A 16841-nucleotide genomic window follows, 5' to 3' on the forward strand; every position below is an offset into this window, starting at 1 on the left:
CACTTACAATGTCTAAGGTTTTGCTTAGACACTGTAGGGGCATAGTGCTCATGCACCTATGCCCTCACCTATGGTATAGTGCACCCTGCCTTAGGGCTGTAAGGCCTACTAGAGGGGTGACTTACTTATGCCACAGGCAATGTGAGGTTGGCATGGCACTCCAAGGGGAGTGCCATGTCGACTTAGCCTTTTTCTCCCCAACAGCTCACACAAGCTGGCAAGCAGTGTGCATGTGCTGAGTGAGGGGTCCCCAGGTGGGCATAAGACATGCTGCAGCCCTTAGAAACCTTCCCTGGCATCAGGGCCCTTGGTACCAGGGGTATCAGTTACAAGGGACTTACCTGAGTGCCAGGGTTGTGCCAATTGTGGAGACAAAGGTACAGTTTAGGGAAAGAACACTGGTGCTGGAGCCTGGTTAGCAGGGTCCCAGCACCCTTTCAAATCATAACTTAGCATCAGCAAAGGCAAAAAAGTTAGGGGGTAACCATGCCAAGGAAGCATTTCCTTACAACCAACTAATAAGATCAATATCCAATCTGTGCTTTACTTTATAAAAGAAAAAGAAAAATACTTTAATATACACACAAGAAAAATATACAACACACAAATCTAAGCTACACAGTAAAAACCAGAGGTCTCTACCACCCTCTGGGCCAGAGTTCTGACAACTTCAGTAATTTGCCGCCTTGACATTAAGCACTATAAAACAGTTAACATTGTATTGAAGAGATCACATTACATAGGGATACTTTTCAAAGCTAGAATAGTACCAATACTTGTATTACAGTGTTAGGGATTCAGAAGTTGATATGAAGTCAAATGTTTCTGGTACACCCACCACCCAAAGTGACAGAAGTGCCCACCCTTTCTTGCCACTCTGGCCCACCCTTTCTATCCACAGAGATCTGGATAGGACTAACAGGTGTCTTGGCACTGTTACTGGAATTTCACTGGGTCGAGTAGTTACTGGGCTAGCTGTAGGAGGGTAGTGGCTAGACAAGGTGCTAGTCTACCCTGATTCCCTCAGATGACACAGAAGAGGCGGGCCTGTACCATAGATCATTGGCCACAGTCTATATTTTCGAATAGGTGGGAACCCACAGGGACGGTGCTACTTGCTACTAGTGCAGGACAAGCAAGGGCAAAGCTGGTGACTGTGCAAGTCCTGAAGCAGGAACCAAGGGTTCAAATGGCAAGTTCTTCAACAGGACACCCTTTTCCCAGCTACAGATGACAACTGGAAGCACCCACAGTAGTTTCCTTGTGTTTCAAAGACTGAAGACTCCACAAGCCTCAGGTATGTCCGACTCTGCTCTGGTGCCCAGCTGACCATCTGCCGCCCAGCTCCTTCTGACAGACTGGCAAATTCTTTTCCTCAGTAACCTGCCAAAGAGACACCTTTTCAAGTTCAAACCCTATTCTCAGGGCTTGCAGGAATGACAATTCAACCTCTGGACTCCACTGCTGGATCGCAGCTTCCTCTGCAACCCCTTGTAGATGCCTTATCAGAGAAGAAATCAACCTTCAACAAAACTACTGGCCAATGAGGCCAGGCGTTTAGCATTCCTTGAGAGACAGGCTAACACAATCAGAGTCTGCTTCTTTAGCATCCTGGGTGACCCACCAATTCTGGGGCATAATTCCTCTATGATGACTGTGTGACTGTGAGAAGGGCGCTCCCTGTCTCTCGGTACCTGCCTTTCCTATCCCCAGAGAAGAATTTTAATTAACTCTAGGCCTGCAGGCCTTAACCATCATCCAGCAGAATTGGGGAAGATTGTTCCAGGAATAGGGGTCCGAGCTAACTACAGATAAGAGCTAGGGCATACCCTAACCCACCAAGCTTTTCCTCAGAATAGGGAGGGGCACGGGGTTGGAATATCCAGCAGAACAAATACCAGCTAAGCTCACATTACAAACAATGGCTCATCATCCTCACCAAGTCAACCCACTGGCTCTCAATACACACAACTCGCGGACAAGAAAATAACCCAAATGAGTGAGACTGAACAGACTATTTACCAGGAGGGATCTGCTAGCCAGCCCCTCCTAAAGAAGAGGGTACAGGTACCCCGGAGTATGGAGTATGTAGGTTTACCACTGCCTGGGTAAAGAGGCCAGAATAGGCCTAAGGCTGACGTCCTCCTTCGGAATGAGGAAGTCTCAAAAGCAACAACCCCGTCCTCTTTCAGTGTCTCAAACCCTTCCCATATAACACTGGGAACCACCAACTCCTCATGTGATAGCATGGATATGTGCTCATCAGAAATTTGCTCTGGTGTGCGAGAAATAATAGGCGTGGCATAAAGAAAAGGCAGGACATAGCCATTTTGCACAATCTGTAACAACCACCTGTCAAGACATGATGGAACACCAACCAAGGAGTAAATATTGTGCCCCTGCAGCGTTCTCCTTGTGTCCCCAACCAGTTTGGCATGCACCATTAGGTAAACTAAAGTGGTTTGTTGGCTACAGTAGCAGGTTAAGAGGTAGTTGACCTCTGGACCTACACCTGTGCTGGCCCGCACCCTGCCTGCCACACCTGCATCCTAAAAAGGATTGAGGCGTCTTCTGCATCACTGTTTGGAAGGCTGACTGTCTATATGCCAGCCCTTTGGAGAAGTATCTCGCTTTTCCGAACTGATGCAGGAAATGTTTTGCAGGAGTCAACAGCCCAAAGGAGTACACAGTAGCTCTGCTACCCTTAAAAAAAGCCCTACACACAGTCCACCTTCTCAAAGAAGGGGTGGAACCACAAAAAGACATATGTAAAAGTGAGCCTAGCACCTAGTACAGACTCTTCTCTCCAGTCCGTAATAGGCACATGTGTGCAGGTAAGATTTGGTTGCCTCCTGCCCATCATGAATCATATGGGATGCAAAGGCCCGAAGGTCTTCCGGGACTGCTGGCAAGATATCACAGGCAATGTCTCAAAGAGCATGTGTGCAGCAGCGTAGCAAACAAAGAGCATTTACAGTGCGTGGTCACAAAAAAGCCTGTGCTTTCCAAAATTATAAATCCTCTTGGATACCCATCAGGATAAATGGTTAGAAAGTAGTTGTTCACCTTGCTGGTTTAAGTCTGCACAATAAGACTCCCTGGAGTGGGAAGCTTGGTGAGGTCTGGCCAAATGCCTATTAAACAGGAGTGCAAGAAACAGTTTCAAGTAAGTGGCTAACAAAGTATCAGAGAGAGCATTGTTAAAATTAAGCAAGAGCTCAGAAGATGCTGGCCCAGGCTGGAAAATCTGTTAGAACATTTGTTTTTGTTAGGGAAGAGGGTAACTAATTGTAATGCCTCAGCTGCCCTCCAGACCACCATTTCAAATTAAGCACTTCCATTGGCTGCCCAAGTGGAGACTCGACATCCGTCTGAGGCTAGGTTGTCAATCCCAATACCATTTTCAAATACATGCACAAGGCATTATTAGTATAGGTTGGGGGAGCAAGTTATATCCCTTATCAATATCTTGAGGTGCCTCTTGTGCTGGTATAGGGTCAAAGTCTAAACAAAAGAGATAACGGAGCCACTGCTGATAGGTGTGACATGTCTGAAGAACTGTTAGAGTAAAGTTGCACAATGACAATCTGCCCTTGTGTTGCATTGGCCCTGCTCGAGCCAAGGTCAGTTCAGTTTCAGACACTGCTGTTGGCTCTAGATCATCCTCAAGCATCAGTACCATAATCGGTGTAGCGGGGACTGGTGTGGATGTAAGGTAGAGTAGCAGCATGAACCAGAGTTGGTACAGGACTGTTAACAGGCCCCAAGGGGCCAAACAGTGCCAAACATTGACCTGGTTGCGGTACCCTGACTGGAGGCCACTGCGGCTTCATGGGGCCCAAAGACATGCCAGAGGAAGCTGAAAGCAAAACGAAACTTTGCAGCATGGCCACCTTGAAGGGTCGATGAACAACTTGGAAATTCAGGGTACGCCAGAAGCAGTCAAGGTATTGGTTCTGTTGCTACAGACCCTGAAGGAGTGCAACTGACAGTGAAGTCGGGGACCTTGAGACTGGTAGGATGGCATCAAGTCACTTTTCTTGCGTTACCTTGTCCTGAAACTTTGACTTAATGGAGACGTTTGAGCAGGAAGTTATGGTCGCAGGAACGGCCTCAGGATGTAGTCCTCACTCATGACACTGTGCGGGATCTTTGCAAAGAGTGCATCTTCTTGCATTTGGTGAAATACAGCATTAACTCCCATAGTGGATCACATTTGGATGTCTGAGGTTGCACCTATTGCACAACTTACAAAGACACCTCGTGTCTGACCAATATCCGCTGCCAACAGTCGTGGCATGACTACAAACCTGTAATTTTGGGTGGGAACGAAGTTGGGAGTGGACCTCCGAATCTGCATTGAAATGCAAGGAAAATAAATGACATCAGTCCATAGGAGTGCCACTATATGTGGCTTTGCTACATCACTTCAAGCACAGCCACATGACACCACCTAGGAGCATGCAGGAAGTTTACCGGATACAGTTTGACACCTGGGGAATATTCTAAGGTGAGGAATCTGCCATTACAAATATTCATTGGAAACACTGTGTTAAAAGCAGACATAAGTATGATCAACCCCTTTGGGAAGGAACCCTCCCCCAACACAAGAACCTCACTTCCATTCCACCATCGCCTCCCCACTATTACACCCCACTCTTGAAGGATTTAGTTTGCTACCGTAGTGCTGGAATACTATTATAGAACTGTCTCGTCTTACAGCCTGTGGTCGCCCTGATGTGATTAATAACATGTTTTTACTTCAGACAGACAGGTAGAAACCAGATATTTGTTTTGCTCCAGAACATTTATAGCGGAGCCTCTTGCACTGCAGTATTTTTATATGTATAAAGAAAAAAATGATTAATAAATCATTGAAAAAAGGGAATGTTTGTGATACGTACTTGGGAAAAGAAGAAAACAAGTTACTTACCTGTAACTGTAGTTCTCCAGTATTGGAATCTTTCATAGATTCACATGCTTGAATCATTCCCCGTCGTCGAGATGGGAGTCCCGGTATAATTTTCATAAGTAATGTTAAAACATATTGAAGAGAAAAAAGGCCCTAGGCCTCTTCAATTTGATAGTCTATCAGAGTCATTATGTAAAAAGGACCAAACTTGATCCTCCACCAATCAGGCGACAGCACCCTTCAGAACCTCCTGAGAGAAGCTCTAGCACCTCAGATTTTCAACGCACAAGTGCGTATATTACTATGAGTATATGTACTGCTAGACAGAAAGAGGTGAAGTGAGCTTCTCCGGGGAGGTGGGTGGGTCGCATGTGAATCTATGAAAGATTCCAATACTGGAGAACTACAGTTACAGGTAAGTAACTTGTTTTCTTACTCCAGTATTGGAACTTTCATAGATTCACATGCTTGAATCAGAGAGCAAGCAATAACTATGCACATTGAAATATGACAACTCCCTTGATAAACAGGTTATCTTATGCCACAAAACCTTATCATCATGTATAAATTAATGAAGCATATAATCATACTGACATCTGTCTCTCTATATCTACATATACATATCTACACATCTATGTATACACACATATATATATATATATATATATATATATATATATATATATATCTCTATATAACCATATAAGTATCTTCTTATCTCTAATATAAATAGGAATATTCCTATGAAGATACATGATGAAATTTGAATAACAAACCAGTATTGTAGTATTTTTAGATACATTTTTTAATGTGCATACCTTTTCTAGGATGGAGGGATGTAGGAGAAGTGGCTCACCTTCACCTGAAGAGATTCCTGAGAACCGCTTGGCCCACTGCTTCCTCTCCATGCGAGAGGGACTCCAAGCAATAGTGTTTAGTAAAGGTATGGCAGCTCTTCCATGTTGCTGCCCTACATATGTCTTGTAGTGGCACTCCGGCAAACAGTGCCGTTGACGACGAGACCTTTCTCGTCGAGTGAGCATGCACAGATGACTGCAAAGGTTTGCCCGCTGCTAGATGACAGAAGCGAATAGCAGAGGCGATCCAACTTGAAATACTCTGCTTGGATAGTGGGTACCCCTTCCTAGGGGCACTGTATGCCACAAATAGCTGATTAGAGCGCCAAAACGCTTTTGTCCTGTCCAAATAAAATTGAACGCATCTTTTCACATCTAGAGAATGTAATGCTCTCTCCGCTGGAGTAGATGGACGAGGGAAAAAAGACTTGAAAACCAGAGGTTCGTTAATGTGAAAGTCTGACGGAACTTTAGGAATAAAATGCGGGTTAGTGCGCATTAGTAGTCTATCTTGTTTCAACTGTAGGAAAGGCTCTTGGATGGAGAGCGCTTGTACCTCACTGACCCGCCTAGCTTATGTAAGGGCTATTAACAAGGCGACCTTCCACGATAAATGCTTGAGGGACGCACGGTGGATTGGCTCAAAAGGATGCTTCATCAGTTGCGCCAAAACAATGTTCAGGTTCCACGAAGGAGGTGGAGGTCTCAAAGGAGGGTAAACCCTGAATAATCCTTTTAAAAATCTTTTAATCAGCCAAGAAGAGAAGAGCGAGGGTGTGTCATCCGAACGCCTGTATGCAGCTATGGCTGCTACATGAACTTTAATGGACGAATGTGCCAGGCCAGATCGAGCTAACTCTAAGAGATAAGGCAAAATCTTTTCTGGTGGTGAAAGAAACGGGTCGATTTGACACTGATGACACCAGGTACAGAATCTCTTCCATTTACACTGATACGCCTTGTTCGTGCTATCCGCTCTGGCCGGTGACAAAATATCTCTGCAGTCCAGCGGGATATTCAAATGCGCAAATTCTCTGTGGTGAGGAGCCATGCCGCTAACCGCATTGACTGCGAATCGGGGTGTCGAACTTGGACGTTGTTCATGGTTAGTAGAGGAGGTAACGGCTCCAGCGGAATATGAGGCTTGACTGAGAGAATGAGGAGCTCTGTGAACCAATGTTGGCGCGGCCAGTACGGGGCTATCAGTATGAGAGTGCACGGTTCTGTTCTCATCTTCGTGAGGACCCTTGGGATCAACGGAATGGGAGGAAAGGCGTAAGCAAAGATGTCGGACCAGACTATCGAAAACGCATTCCCCCAAGATCCCTTTTGGTGATGCCAGCTTGCGAAGAACTGGCATTTGGCGTTGGTCTTCTTCGCAAACAGATCCACTGTTGGTGTTCCCCACTGAGAAAAAATCTGGATGAGTATCGTCTGGTCTAGTTCCCACTCGTGGCAGTCTGATTTCTGCCTGCTGAGTGCATTGTGAGAAAGTAGCCTCTTTCTAGCCTTGTTACCCCCACTTTTGGCCTGTTTGTGAGTGTATGCCAGGGTGTTTTCACTGTCTCACTGGGATCCTGCTAGCCAGGGCCCGGTGCTCATAGTGAAAACCCTATGTTTTCAGTATGTTTGTTATGTGTCACTGGAACCCTGCTAGTCAGGACCCCAGTGCTCATAAGTTTGTGGCCTATATGTATGTGTTCCCTGTGTGGTGCCTAACTGTCTCACTGAGGCTCTGCTAACCAGAACCTCAGTGGTTATGCTCTCTCATTTCTTTCTAAATTGTCACCAACAGGCTAGTGACCAATTTTACCAATTTACATTGGCTTACTGGAAAACCCTTATAATTCCCTAGTATATGGTACTGAGGTACCCAGGGTATTGGGGTTCCAGGAGATCCCTATGGGCTGCAGCATTTCTTTTGCCACCCATAGGGAGCTCTGACAATTCTTACACAGGCCTGCCACTGCAGCCTGAGTGAAATAACGTCCACGTTATTTCACAGCCATTTTACACTGCACTTAAGTAACTTATAAGTCACCTATATGTCTAACCTTTACCTGGTAAAGGTTAGGTGCAAAGTTACATAGTGTGAGGGCACCCTGGCACTAGCCAAGGTGCCCCCACATTGTTCAGAGCCAATTCCCTGAACTTTGTGAGTGCGGGGACACCATTACACGCGTGCACTACATATAGGTCACTACCTATATGTAGCTTCACAATGGTAACTCCGAATATGGCCATGTAACATGTCTATGATCATGGAATTGCCCCCTCTATGCCATCCTGGCATAGTTGGCACAATCCCATGATCCCAGTGGTCTGTAGCACAGACCCTGGTACTGCCAAACTGCCCTTCCTGGGGTTTCACTGCAGCTGCTGCTGCTGCTGCCAACCCCTCAGACAGGCATCTGCCCTCCTGGGGTCCAGCCAGGCCTGGCCCAGGATGGCAGGCCCAGGATGGCAGAACAAAGAACTTCCTCTGAGAGAGGGTGTGACACCCTCTCCCTTTGGAAAATGGTGTGAAGGCAGGGGAGGAGTAGCCTCCCCCAGCCTCTGGAAATGCTTTCTTGGGCACAGATGTGCCCAATTCTGCATAAGCCAGTCTACACCGGTTCAGGGGACCCCTTAGCCCTGCTCTGGCGCGAAACTGGACAAAGGAAAGGGGAGTGACCACTCCCCTGACCTGCACCTCCCCTGGGAGGTGTCCAGAGCTCCTCCAGTGTGCTCCAGACCTCTGCCATCTTGGAAACAGAGGTGCTGCTGGCACACTGGACTGCTCTGAGTGGCCAGTGCCACCAGGTGACGTCAGAGACTCCTTGTGATAGGCTCCTTCAGGTGTTGCTAGCCTATCCTCTCTCCTAGGTAGCCAAACCCTCTTTTCTGGCTATTTAGGGTCTCTGTCTCTGGGGAAACTTTAGATAACGAATGCAAGAGCTCAGCCGAGTTTCTCTGCATCTCTCTCTTCACCTTCTGCCAAGGAATCGACTGCTGACCGCGCTGGAAGCCTGCAAACCTGCAACATAGTAGCAAAGACGACTACTGCAACTCTGTAACGCTGATCCTGCCGCCTTCTCGACTGTTTTCCTGCTTGTGCATGCTGTGGGGGTAGTCTGCCTCCTCTCTGCACCAGAAGCTCCGAAGAAATCTCCCGTGGGTCAACGGAATCTTCCCCCTGCAACCGCAGGCACCAAAAAGCTGCATTACCGGTCCCTTGGGTCTCCTCTCAGCACGACGAGCGAGGTCCCTCGAATCCAGTGACTCTGTCCAAGTGATCCCCACAGTCCAGTGACTCTTCAGTCCAAGTTTGGTGGAGGTAAGTCCTTGCCTCACCTCGCTGGGCTGCATTGCTGGGAACCGCGACTTTTGCAGCTACTCCGGCCCCTGTGCACTTCCGGCGGAAATCCTTTATGCACAGCCAAGCCTGGGTCCACGGCACTCTAACCTGCATTGCACGACGTTCTAAGTTGGTCTCCAGCGACGTGGGACTCCTTTGTGCGACTTCGGGTGAGCACCGTTTCACGCATCCTCGTAGTGCCCGTTTCTGGCACTTCTCCGGGTGCTACCTGCTGCTGAGAGGGCTCCTTGTCTTGCTCGACGTCCCCTCTCTCTCCTGGTCCAATTTGCGACCTCCTGGTCCCTCCAGGGCCACAGCAGCGTCCAAAAACGCTAACCGCACGATTTGCAGCTAGCAAGGCCTGTTGGCGGTCTTTCGGCGGGAAAGCACTTCTGCACGACTCTCCACGGCGAGAGGGATCCGTCCACCAAAGGGGAAGTCTCTAGCCCTTTTCGTTCCTGCAGAAACCGCAGCTTCTTCTGTCCAGTAGAAGCTTCTTTGCACCCGCAGCTGGCATTTCCTGGGCATCTGCCCATCTCCGACTTGCTTGTGACTTCTGGACTTGGTCCCCTTGTTCCACAGGTACCCTAGATTGGAAATCCACAGTTGTTGCATTGTTGGTTTGTGTCTTTCCTGCATTATTCCTCTAACACGACTTCTTTGTCCTTAGGGGAACTTTAGTGCACTTTGCACTCACTTTTCAGGGTCTTGGGGAGGGTTATTTTTCTAACTCTCACTATTTTCTAATAGTCCCAGCGACCCTCTACAAGGTCACATAGGTTTGGGGTCCATTCGTGGTTCGCATTCCACTTTTGGAGTATATGGTTTGTGTTGCCCCTATCCCTATGTTTCCCCATTGCATCCTATTGTAACTATACATTGTTTGCACTGTTTTCTAAGACTATACTGCATATTTTTGCTATTGTGTATATATATCTTGTGTATATTTCCTATCCTCTCACTGAGGGTACACTCTAAGATACTTTGGCATATTGTCATAAAAATAAAGTACCTTTATTTTTAGTATAACTGTGTATTGTGTTTTCTTATGATATTGTGCATATGACACTAAGTGGTACTGTAGTAGCTTCACACGTCTCCTAGTTCAGCCTAAGCTGCTCTGCTAAGCTACCATTATCTATCAGCCTAAGCTGCTAGACACCCTATACACTAATAAGGGATAACTGGGCCTGGTGCAAGGTGCAAGTACCCCTTGGTACTCACTACAAGCCAGTCCAGCCTCCTACATGCATCCGCTGCCTTGTTGTTTATTCCCGGTAAATGCACCGCTGATATTGTGACGCCTTGCTGCGAGGCCCAGTGCCAGATCGCTTGGGCTTCCCTGGAGAGGGTGAGAGATCTTGTACCTCCTTGTTTGTTGAGATAGTGCATCGTAGTAGTGTTGTCCATTCTTATCACCACTCGCGATCCCTGGATTCTTGGAAGAAACGCTTGTAAGGCGAGGTTCACTGCCCTGAGTTCTAGCCAATTAATATGTCTTGATGTCAGATGAGTTGGCCATTTGCCACGTATCTTCAGGTCCTGTAATACTGCGCCCCAGCCTTCCAGTGAGGCATCTGTTGTTATGGTCCACGGGGCTGGTTGTTGAACGAGAGGCCGATAGAGAGATGATGCTTTTGAGACCACCACTTGAGGGTTTTGAGCATTGTCGGAGTAATTTGTATCTGGTCTTCGAAAGTTCCTGATACTTGAAGCCATTGACGGTTTATCTGCTCCTGCAAGGGGCGCATCTTTAGCCGACACAAAGGGATCAGAGGTATGCATGAAGACATCATGCCCAATAGAGATTTGAAGAGACGGACTGTAACCTTTCGTCTTCTTTGTATGAAACTTCCTAGGGTTAGTAACCTTTGTTGTCTCTCTACCGTGGGACATGCGATGCCGGAGTCCGTGTTCAGTTCCGCTCCCAGAAAAGTAATACTGCGGCCTGGTAGAGGGTTGGACTTCTCCCAGTTGATTGTGAATCCGAGATTGGTCAGCAAGGAAACGCACCTTCTTGTTGACTTGTGTGCTCTCGTGTAAGTCTTTGCCTTTATTAACCAGTCGTCTAAGTATGGAAAGACCTGGTGCTTTCTTCTCCTGAGAAAGGCTGCCACTGGTGCTACGCACTTGGTAAATATTCTTGGGGCTGATTTGAGCCCGAAGGGAAGGACGCGATATTGATAATGGCTGCCGGCTACGGTAAATCTCAAAAAATTTCTGTGGGCAGGGTGGATTGGTATGTGGAAGTATGCATCCTTGAGGTCTAGTGATGACATAAAATCTCCTTGATTGCAGACTGATCATTCGAAACGATTGCTTCTTTAGGTATACATTTAGTTGCCTTAAATCGAGGATCGGTCTCCAATCCTTCCACTTTTTTCGAATTATGAAGAACCTGGAATAAAATCCTGTTCCTTGTTGATTTCGAGGCACTTTCTCTATAGCTCCCTTGAGAAGGAGCTTGTAGACCTCTTCTTTGAGTTGTTGAGGGTATCTTGAAGGAGTCCTGCAGGGAGGGTTGGAGGGAGGTTTTTGGACAAATTCTAAAGTATGGCCCCGTTCCACTAATTGTAGGACCCACTTGTCTGACGTAATAGTTTGCCATTGACTGAGAAATAAGGAAACTCTTCCGCCCAAGGTGACAGGAGGAGGATTGGGCGTAGCCGGAGCCTCGAGGACATCAGGTTCTACGAGCTGCATCCCTAGCAGGGCGGGCTGAGCGTCCACGGCCTGCCGGCCTATTATAAGCCGGTTGAGTCGATTGTCTTTGGGAATAGTACGGCCGAAATTGTTGTGACGATGATGGGTAGGAAGAGTATCTCTGTTGTTGATACCATTCTCTGTAAGAAGGCTGGCCACGCCCCCTAGGGCGAAAGGACGACTTCCGATATTGCAGGGTTCCTAGTGACCTTGCAGTGTCCGTGTCTGTTTTAATTGACTGTAGGGCTTCGTCCACATGTTTCCCAAATAACGCTTGGCCATCAAAGTGTAAATCTAGGATCTTATTCTGGACTTCTGGACGAAAGGAAGTGGCTTTGAGCCAGCCCGGCGTTCTTAATACAGCAGCGCCTGCTAGCTGTCTGAAAGCAGTGGTCGTTATATCCATTGCGCAGTCTATCAGCTCTGCAGACGTACGTTGACCCTCTTGCATCGTCTTATTTGCCTCTGATCTTACGTCTTCCGGCAGCTGAGTAATAAAGGGTGCAATATCTGCCCAAAGTGGTCTGTCATATCGAGACAAAATAGCCAAGGAGTTGGCAGCTCTCAGAACTAGGCTGGCCATAGAAGAGAATCTCTTTCCTATGTTACCTAGCCTTCTACCATCCTTATCTGGGGGCGCGGAAATCGGAGCAGAAGGATTCTTTGATCTCCTTTGAGCCGCTTGAGCTACTACCGAATCTGGAGGAGGATGGCCTGTCAAGCATGCTGGGGCATCATCGGGAGCTTTGTATTTCTTGTCTAGACGTGGCAAAACTGCTATGACAGTTGCTGGACTAGTCATGACTTTAAGGCCCTCTTCCCACAAATAGTTCACCATCGGGATGGAACGCACAGACTTCTGAAAGGGCTCTTTAAAATCATAAAGGAAACAATCCGTTTGCTTCGTAGGTAGCGGTAATGCAAAACGCTTGGCTGCCCTCTCTAAAAGATTATGAAAGCCTCCAATGTCTTCAGGTGGGGACTCCACCTTCGAATGAGAAGGAGAAGATGGAGCAGGAATAATATACTCGTCCCACTCTGAGTATCTATGAGCTCTCCTTCTTCTTGATCTCCATCTGAGATGTCAGTGTCCTGGGGAATTGTCATGTCTGGGGTAGCCACATCTGTGAGATGCAAAGACGTCGGTCTTTGATGTGGAGTAGAAGGACCAGAAATGGGCAATGGATGAGGTTGTTCTCCCTCTGGAGGGAACCTTCTATTGTAATCCACCAACATGGCTCTAAGGCCAGTAAGCAGGTCGGAAGGGATATACGCTCCCTGTTGATACTGCTGATGCTCCAAGGAGGCCTGGGGATCATAAGCTTCCTCAAATTCCTCCTCTTCCTGATATTTTACATTTAATTCAGAGGGGCTGTGAGCTGTACCAAAAGGCCCATCTTCGTCCGAATCTTCATCTCCCTCCAAAAGATGTACTGGTACCAGTGAGGATACCTTACTAGGTGAAGTGTGGGTTGGAGTTAACTTTTCCGTTCTTTTTTGGTATTTTTCCCTCGTCGACGATCTCGTCGACGACGTGTAAACTGACTTTGTCGTAGACGGTGCCGTCGATGCTGGTCGCACTGTTATTTTAATAGCCGCAAGCTTCGCCGATGATTCTACCGTCGACGAAGTCGACGACGACGGTAAGGCTGACACTGACGTAAGCGCTGTCGACGAGGAAGAGGTGTATACGGTCGTCGACGCTGAAGTCGTCGTAGTTCTCGTCAACGGTGGTGTACTCATCGACGAAGTCGCCGATGGAGCCGTGGACGACGGAACACCTGAAGTTGCTAGAGTCGTCGGCAATGCGCCCACCGACGGTGCCGTCGACGGGGAATCCGTCGACGAGGACTTTTTTCCAGTCACAGAAGATGGTTTTTTGAAAGGCACAGATGGTGGAACGGATGAGGATTTTCTGTGCCTCTCAGAACTGGAAGAATGTTTCTTTCCCTCTTTACTTGAGTCTAGTTGGGGAAGAGGATGGGCTGCGACCCTTATAAGACCCTGAAACAGTCTTTTTGAGGGCTTTGCTTGAGGTTTGTGAGGGAGATCTAGAGCGTGATCTTGCCCTTTTAGTTGATCTCTTGGAAGTGGAAGATTCCTCACTCTCAGAACCAGAAACTGGATCCTTCCTATGCTTCAGTTTCTGCAGCCATATTAGTAATCTGCCTTCTCTATCCTTTAAGGTTTTAGAAGAAAAAGTACAGCAAATCTTACAGTCTTTGGCTGAATGATCTGGATAGAGGCAGTAAATGCAATCTTGATGAGGATCTTCAGAATGAAGTCTTTTCTTCCCACAAGTCTTGCAGTCTCTAAAAAGACTTTTCTTTTCCTTGTCAGACATAGTTGGTAAATAGCTGACAAATCAAAATAATTGAGTTTCTCCGAGAGAAAAAGAGTTGAATAAAGGTGTGAAAACAGAGCAGAGCTCTGAGGAGACTCCCTAGCACGACGTGCGGTAGAAAATCTGAGGTGCTAGAGCTTCTCTCAGGAGGTTCTGAAGGGTGCTGTCGCCTGATTGGTGGAGGATCAAGTTTGGTCCTTTTTACATAATGACTGATAGACTATCAAATTGAAGAGGCCTAGGGCCTTTTTTCTCTTCAATATGTTTTAACATTACTTATGAAAATTATACCGGGACTCCCATCTCGACGACGGGGAATGATTCAAGCATGTGAATCTATGAAAGTTCCAATACTGGAGTAAACGTATCATCAGCCACCTGCAACAAAATAATTATTCCTCTTAGTAGGGTCTCCCAGCAAGTGGCACTCTTACCACCAGCACAGAAGACGGGAGAATCAGGACCAAGAGAAGTGCCTATTCCCACAACATACCAGCTGTTAAATGGAAACACTTACTGGTAGCGCCATTATTGCTCCCTCCCAGAGACAGCCTCTTGGAGCTCCGAGTTGTCGGTTTATAACCGGGTAAGCTCATCAAAAGTGTGTGACCAGCATTGTCTTCTGAAGATGTAGATGTGATGCTTCCCAAAGACTCCTGAGATGGAAGGCTGGTAAGCGCAGGGACAGAGGCAGCAGCTTTAGGACGAGACACATTCCTGGCATTCCCCTGGCTCAGGCTTTGATGCGATTGCGTGGACCTCAAACTATAGAAGGAATTGTTTGCACTATCGGGTTCCTGCTCTTCTATTTTCTGAAAGAAAAACACATGCAATTCAGTTTGGAATAAGATAGTAGAGGCAGAGTGACTTGGAAGCTGATGGTGGAGCCATGTGTGTGAGATAGACAAGTTTTTGACACTTAATGGACTATGTGTTGGACAACTGTAATCATAATAATTTATATAGTCGGACATGAAAATGTTAACTTCCATTCTCTCTCGACAGTAAGGATCCATGGAAGTCTTCCATTTGGTCCCTCCCACCTCTACATTGCCAGTTCCATTCTGACAGATCACTACATCAAGATAACTACATGACCAATGTCCGAAAGTAGGTTATACATTTGGGAGGGTAGTACCACTGATAGCTGAATAAACACTATTTGGTTAGGTTAAAACTGTTCTTCTGGAATCTTAACTCAACAACTGGAAGTTACCACACCTCAACAGCAAACCTCAGAGAAATACATGTTAGGTTCAAACAGTACCAACAAATTATAAGTCAAGTAAACAACATGTTCAAACAAATTTTAGAAAATGAAGAAAAATGTTATGAGCAAAAAGAAACAATTCAAATCAGCTAAGGATAACCACAGGAAAAAAGTTACATCACTTTGGTAACATTCTTTATGGTAGATAGTTTATTCATAGATTCCTCACTTTCAGAATAATCCTGTCAAACTATTTTCAAAGCAATTATTCCTCTATTATGGTAGGTGGCACTGTGGAACTCTGCAACAGCCGTGCACTGACCAATATGTCACAGTCTGGAGCTACATAGAGGTGCCATCCCTGAGCGCGGATATCAGTTTTTCCCTTACCCTATTCCACAACCTCAGACAAGGATCAAACATGACAAAGTAGATATGACAGCAGTCCCCACCACGGAATAGGGAGGAAAAAGGGTGGTAAGAAATCTAAGGTTAGACAGGGTATCTACCAGAAAGAATGAGACAGAAGAGAAGTAATTTGTTTGAGGAACAGAGTCAAACTAACAAATCCTGCTGAACCAAACAACCAAAGTGGCCCTCTCTGTGGGCTTGACTCAACACAATAATGCTTGGTGAATGCATGCAAGTACACCCATGTAGTAGCCTGGCAAATGTCTAGGGCACAAACACAAAAACATGAAGGTACACTGTTCCAAGAAATGAAAAAACCCAAGGGGACCTGTTACTTCAGGAGTAAGAGCCCTCAAGCATAACAATGGATGTCTGGCTTCATCATTGGGAATGCTCCTCGTCAGGCCGGCGCCGCAATGCCTGAGGGGCTCCCCAAAGGGGGGCTCATAGCCGTACTACTCTTATAGTGACTAGTGTGTTCAACTATATAGAGAAGGATACCTTATTACAGGCACCAAGAAAAACAGGTGAGAAAATTTTTTAATTGGTTCTTCATCTCAAGAAGCATCATAAATTTAATCAGTTCGAATGAGACGAAGCCCAAGATTAAAACAAAACCGAAAGTAAAACTTTGAGTGGTGATGCTCAATTACTCTAAAAAAAAAAACAGAACACACAAGAGGCCTGAAACTGTCATGGAACCTCTAATCATGGGTCAATATGTTTCGCGTCTAGTGGTCCAGCCGGATCAATCGACGCTTCATCAGGACCAAAAGAAAAATAACTTCTCCAAGTAACATAACTAAATATGAACCCTAATATGGGGGCTAAGACACAGTCACTTACGTTAACTCAACTGGCTAAGTCAAAATAGGTTGCCCTGAAAAACAAAGAGTTGAGTAAGTCAGCAACCCCCCTCATCAGTCTTGATTAGGGCACAAACACCCCTTATCACAACTGTAGAGGCAGATTTGGCTCAGGAATAGAGTGTGCGCAGGCCCAAAGGGGTGCTACTTCTTGGGCAGTACTGTATAGCGACCAATTTCTGTGTGCTCAATATAGGAAGC

The 16841-nt window shown here is 46.6% G+C and overlaps 1 protein-coding gene across 11 annotated transcripts in view; it reads right to left on the reverse strand.

Annotated features, from left to right (window-relative positions):
• The window catches only part of NUMA1 (nuclear mitotic apparatus protein 1), a 443588-nt gene that overhangs the window by 94109 nt on the left and 332638 nt on the right, over positions 1-16841 (reverse strand). For all 11 annotated transcript variants that reach the window (XM_069203745.1, XM_069203747.1, XM_069203751.1 and 8 more), the window contains one exon: positions 14671-14965. In XM_069203745.1, coding sequence (XP_069059846.1) covers positions 14671-14965 — 295 coding nt within the window. The remainder of the gene's footprint in view (positions 1-14670; positions 14966-16841) is intronic.

This window comes from Pleurodeles waltl, chromosome 8 (genome assembly GCF_031143425.1).
Source record: "Pleurodeles waltl isolate 20211129_DDA chromosome 8, aPleWal1.hap1.20221129, whole genome shotgun sequence".
NCBI lineage: Eukaryota > Metazoa > Chordata > Amphibia > Caudata > Salamandridae > Pleurodeles > Pleurodeles waltl.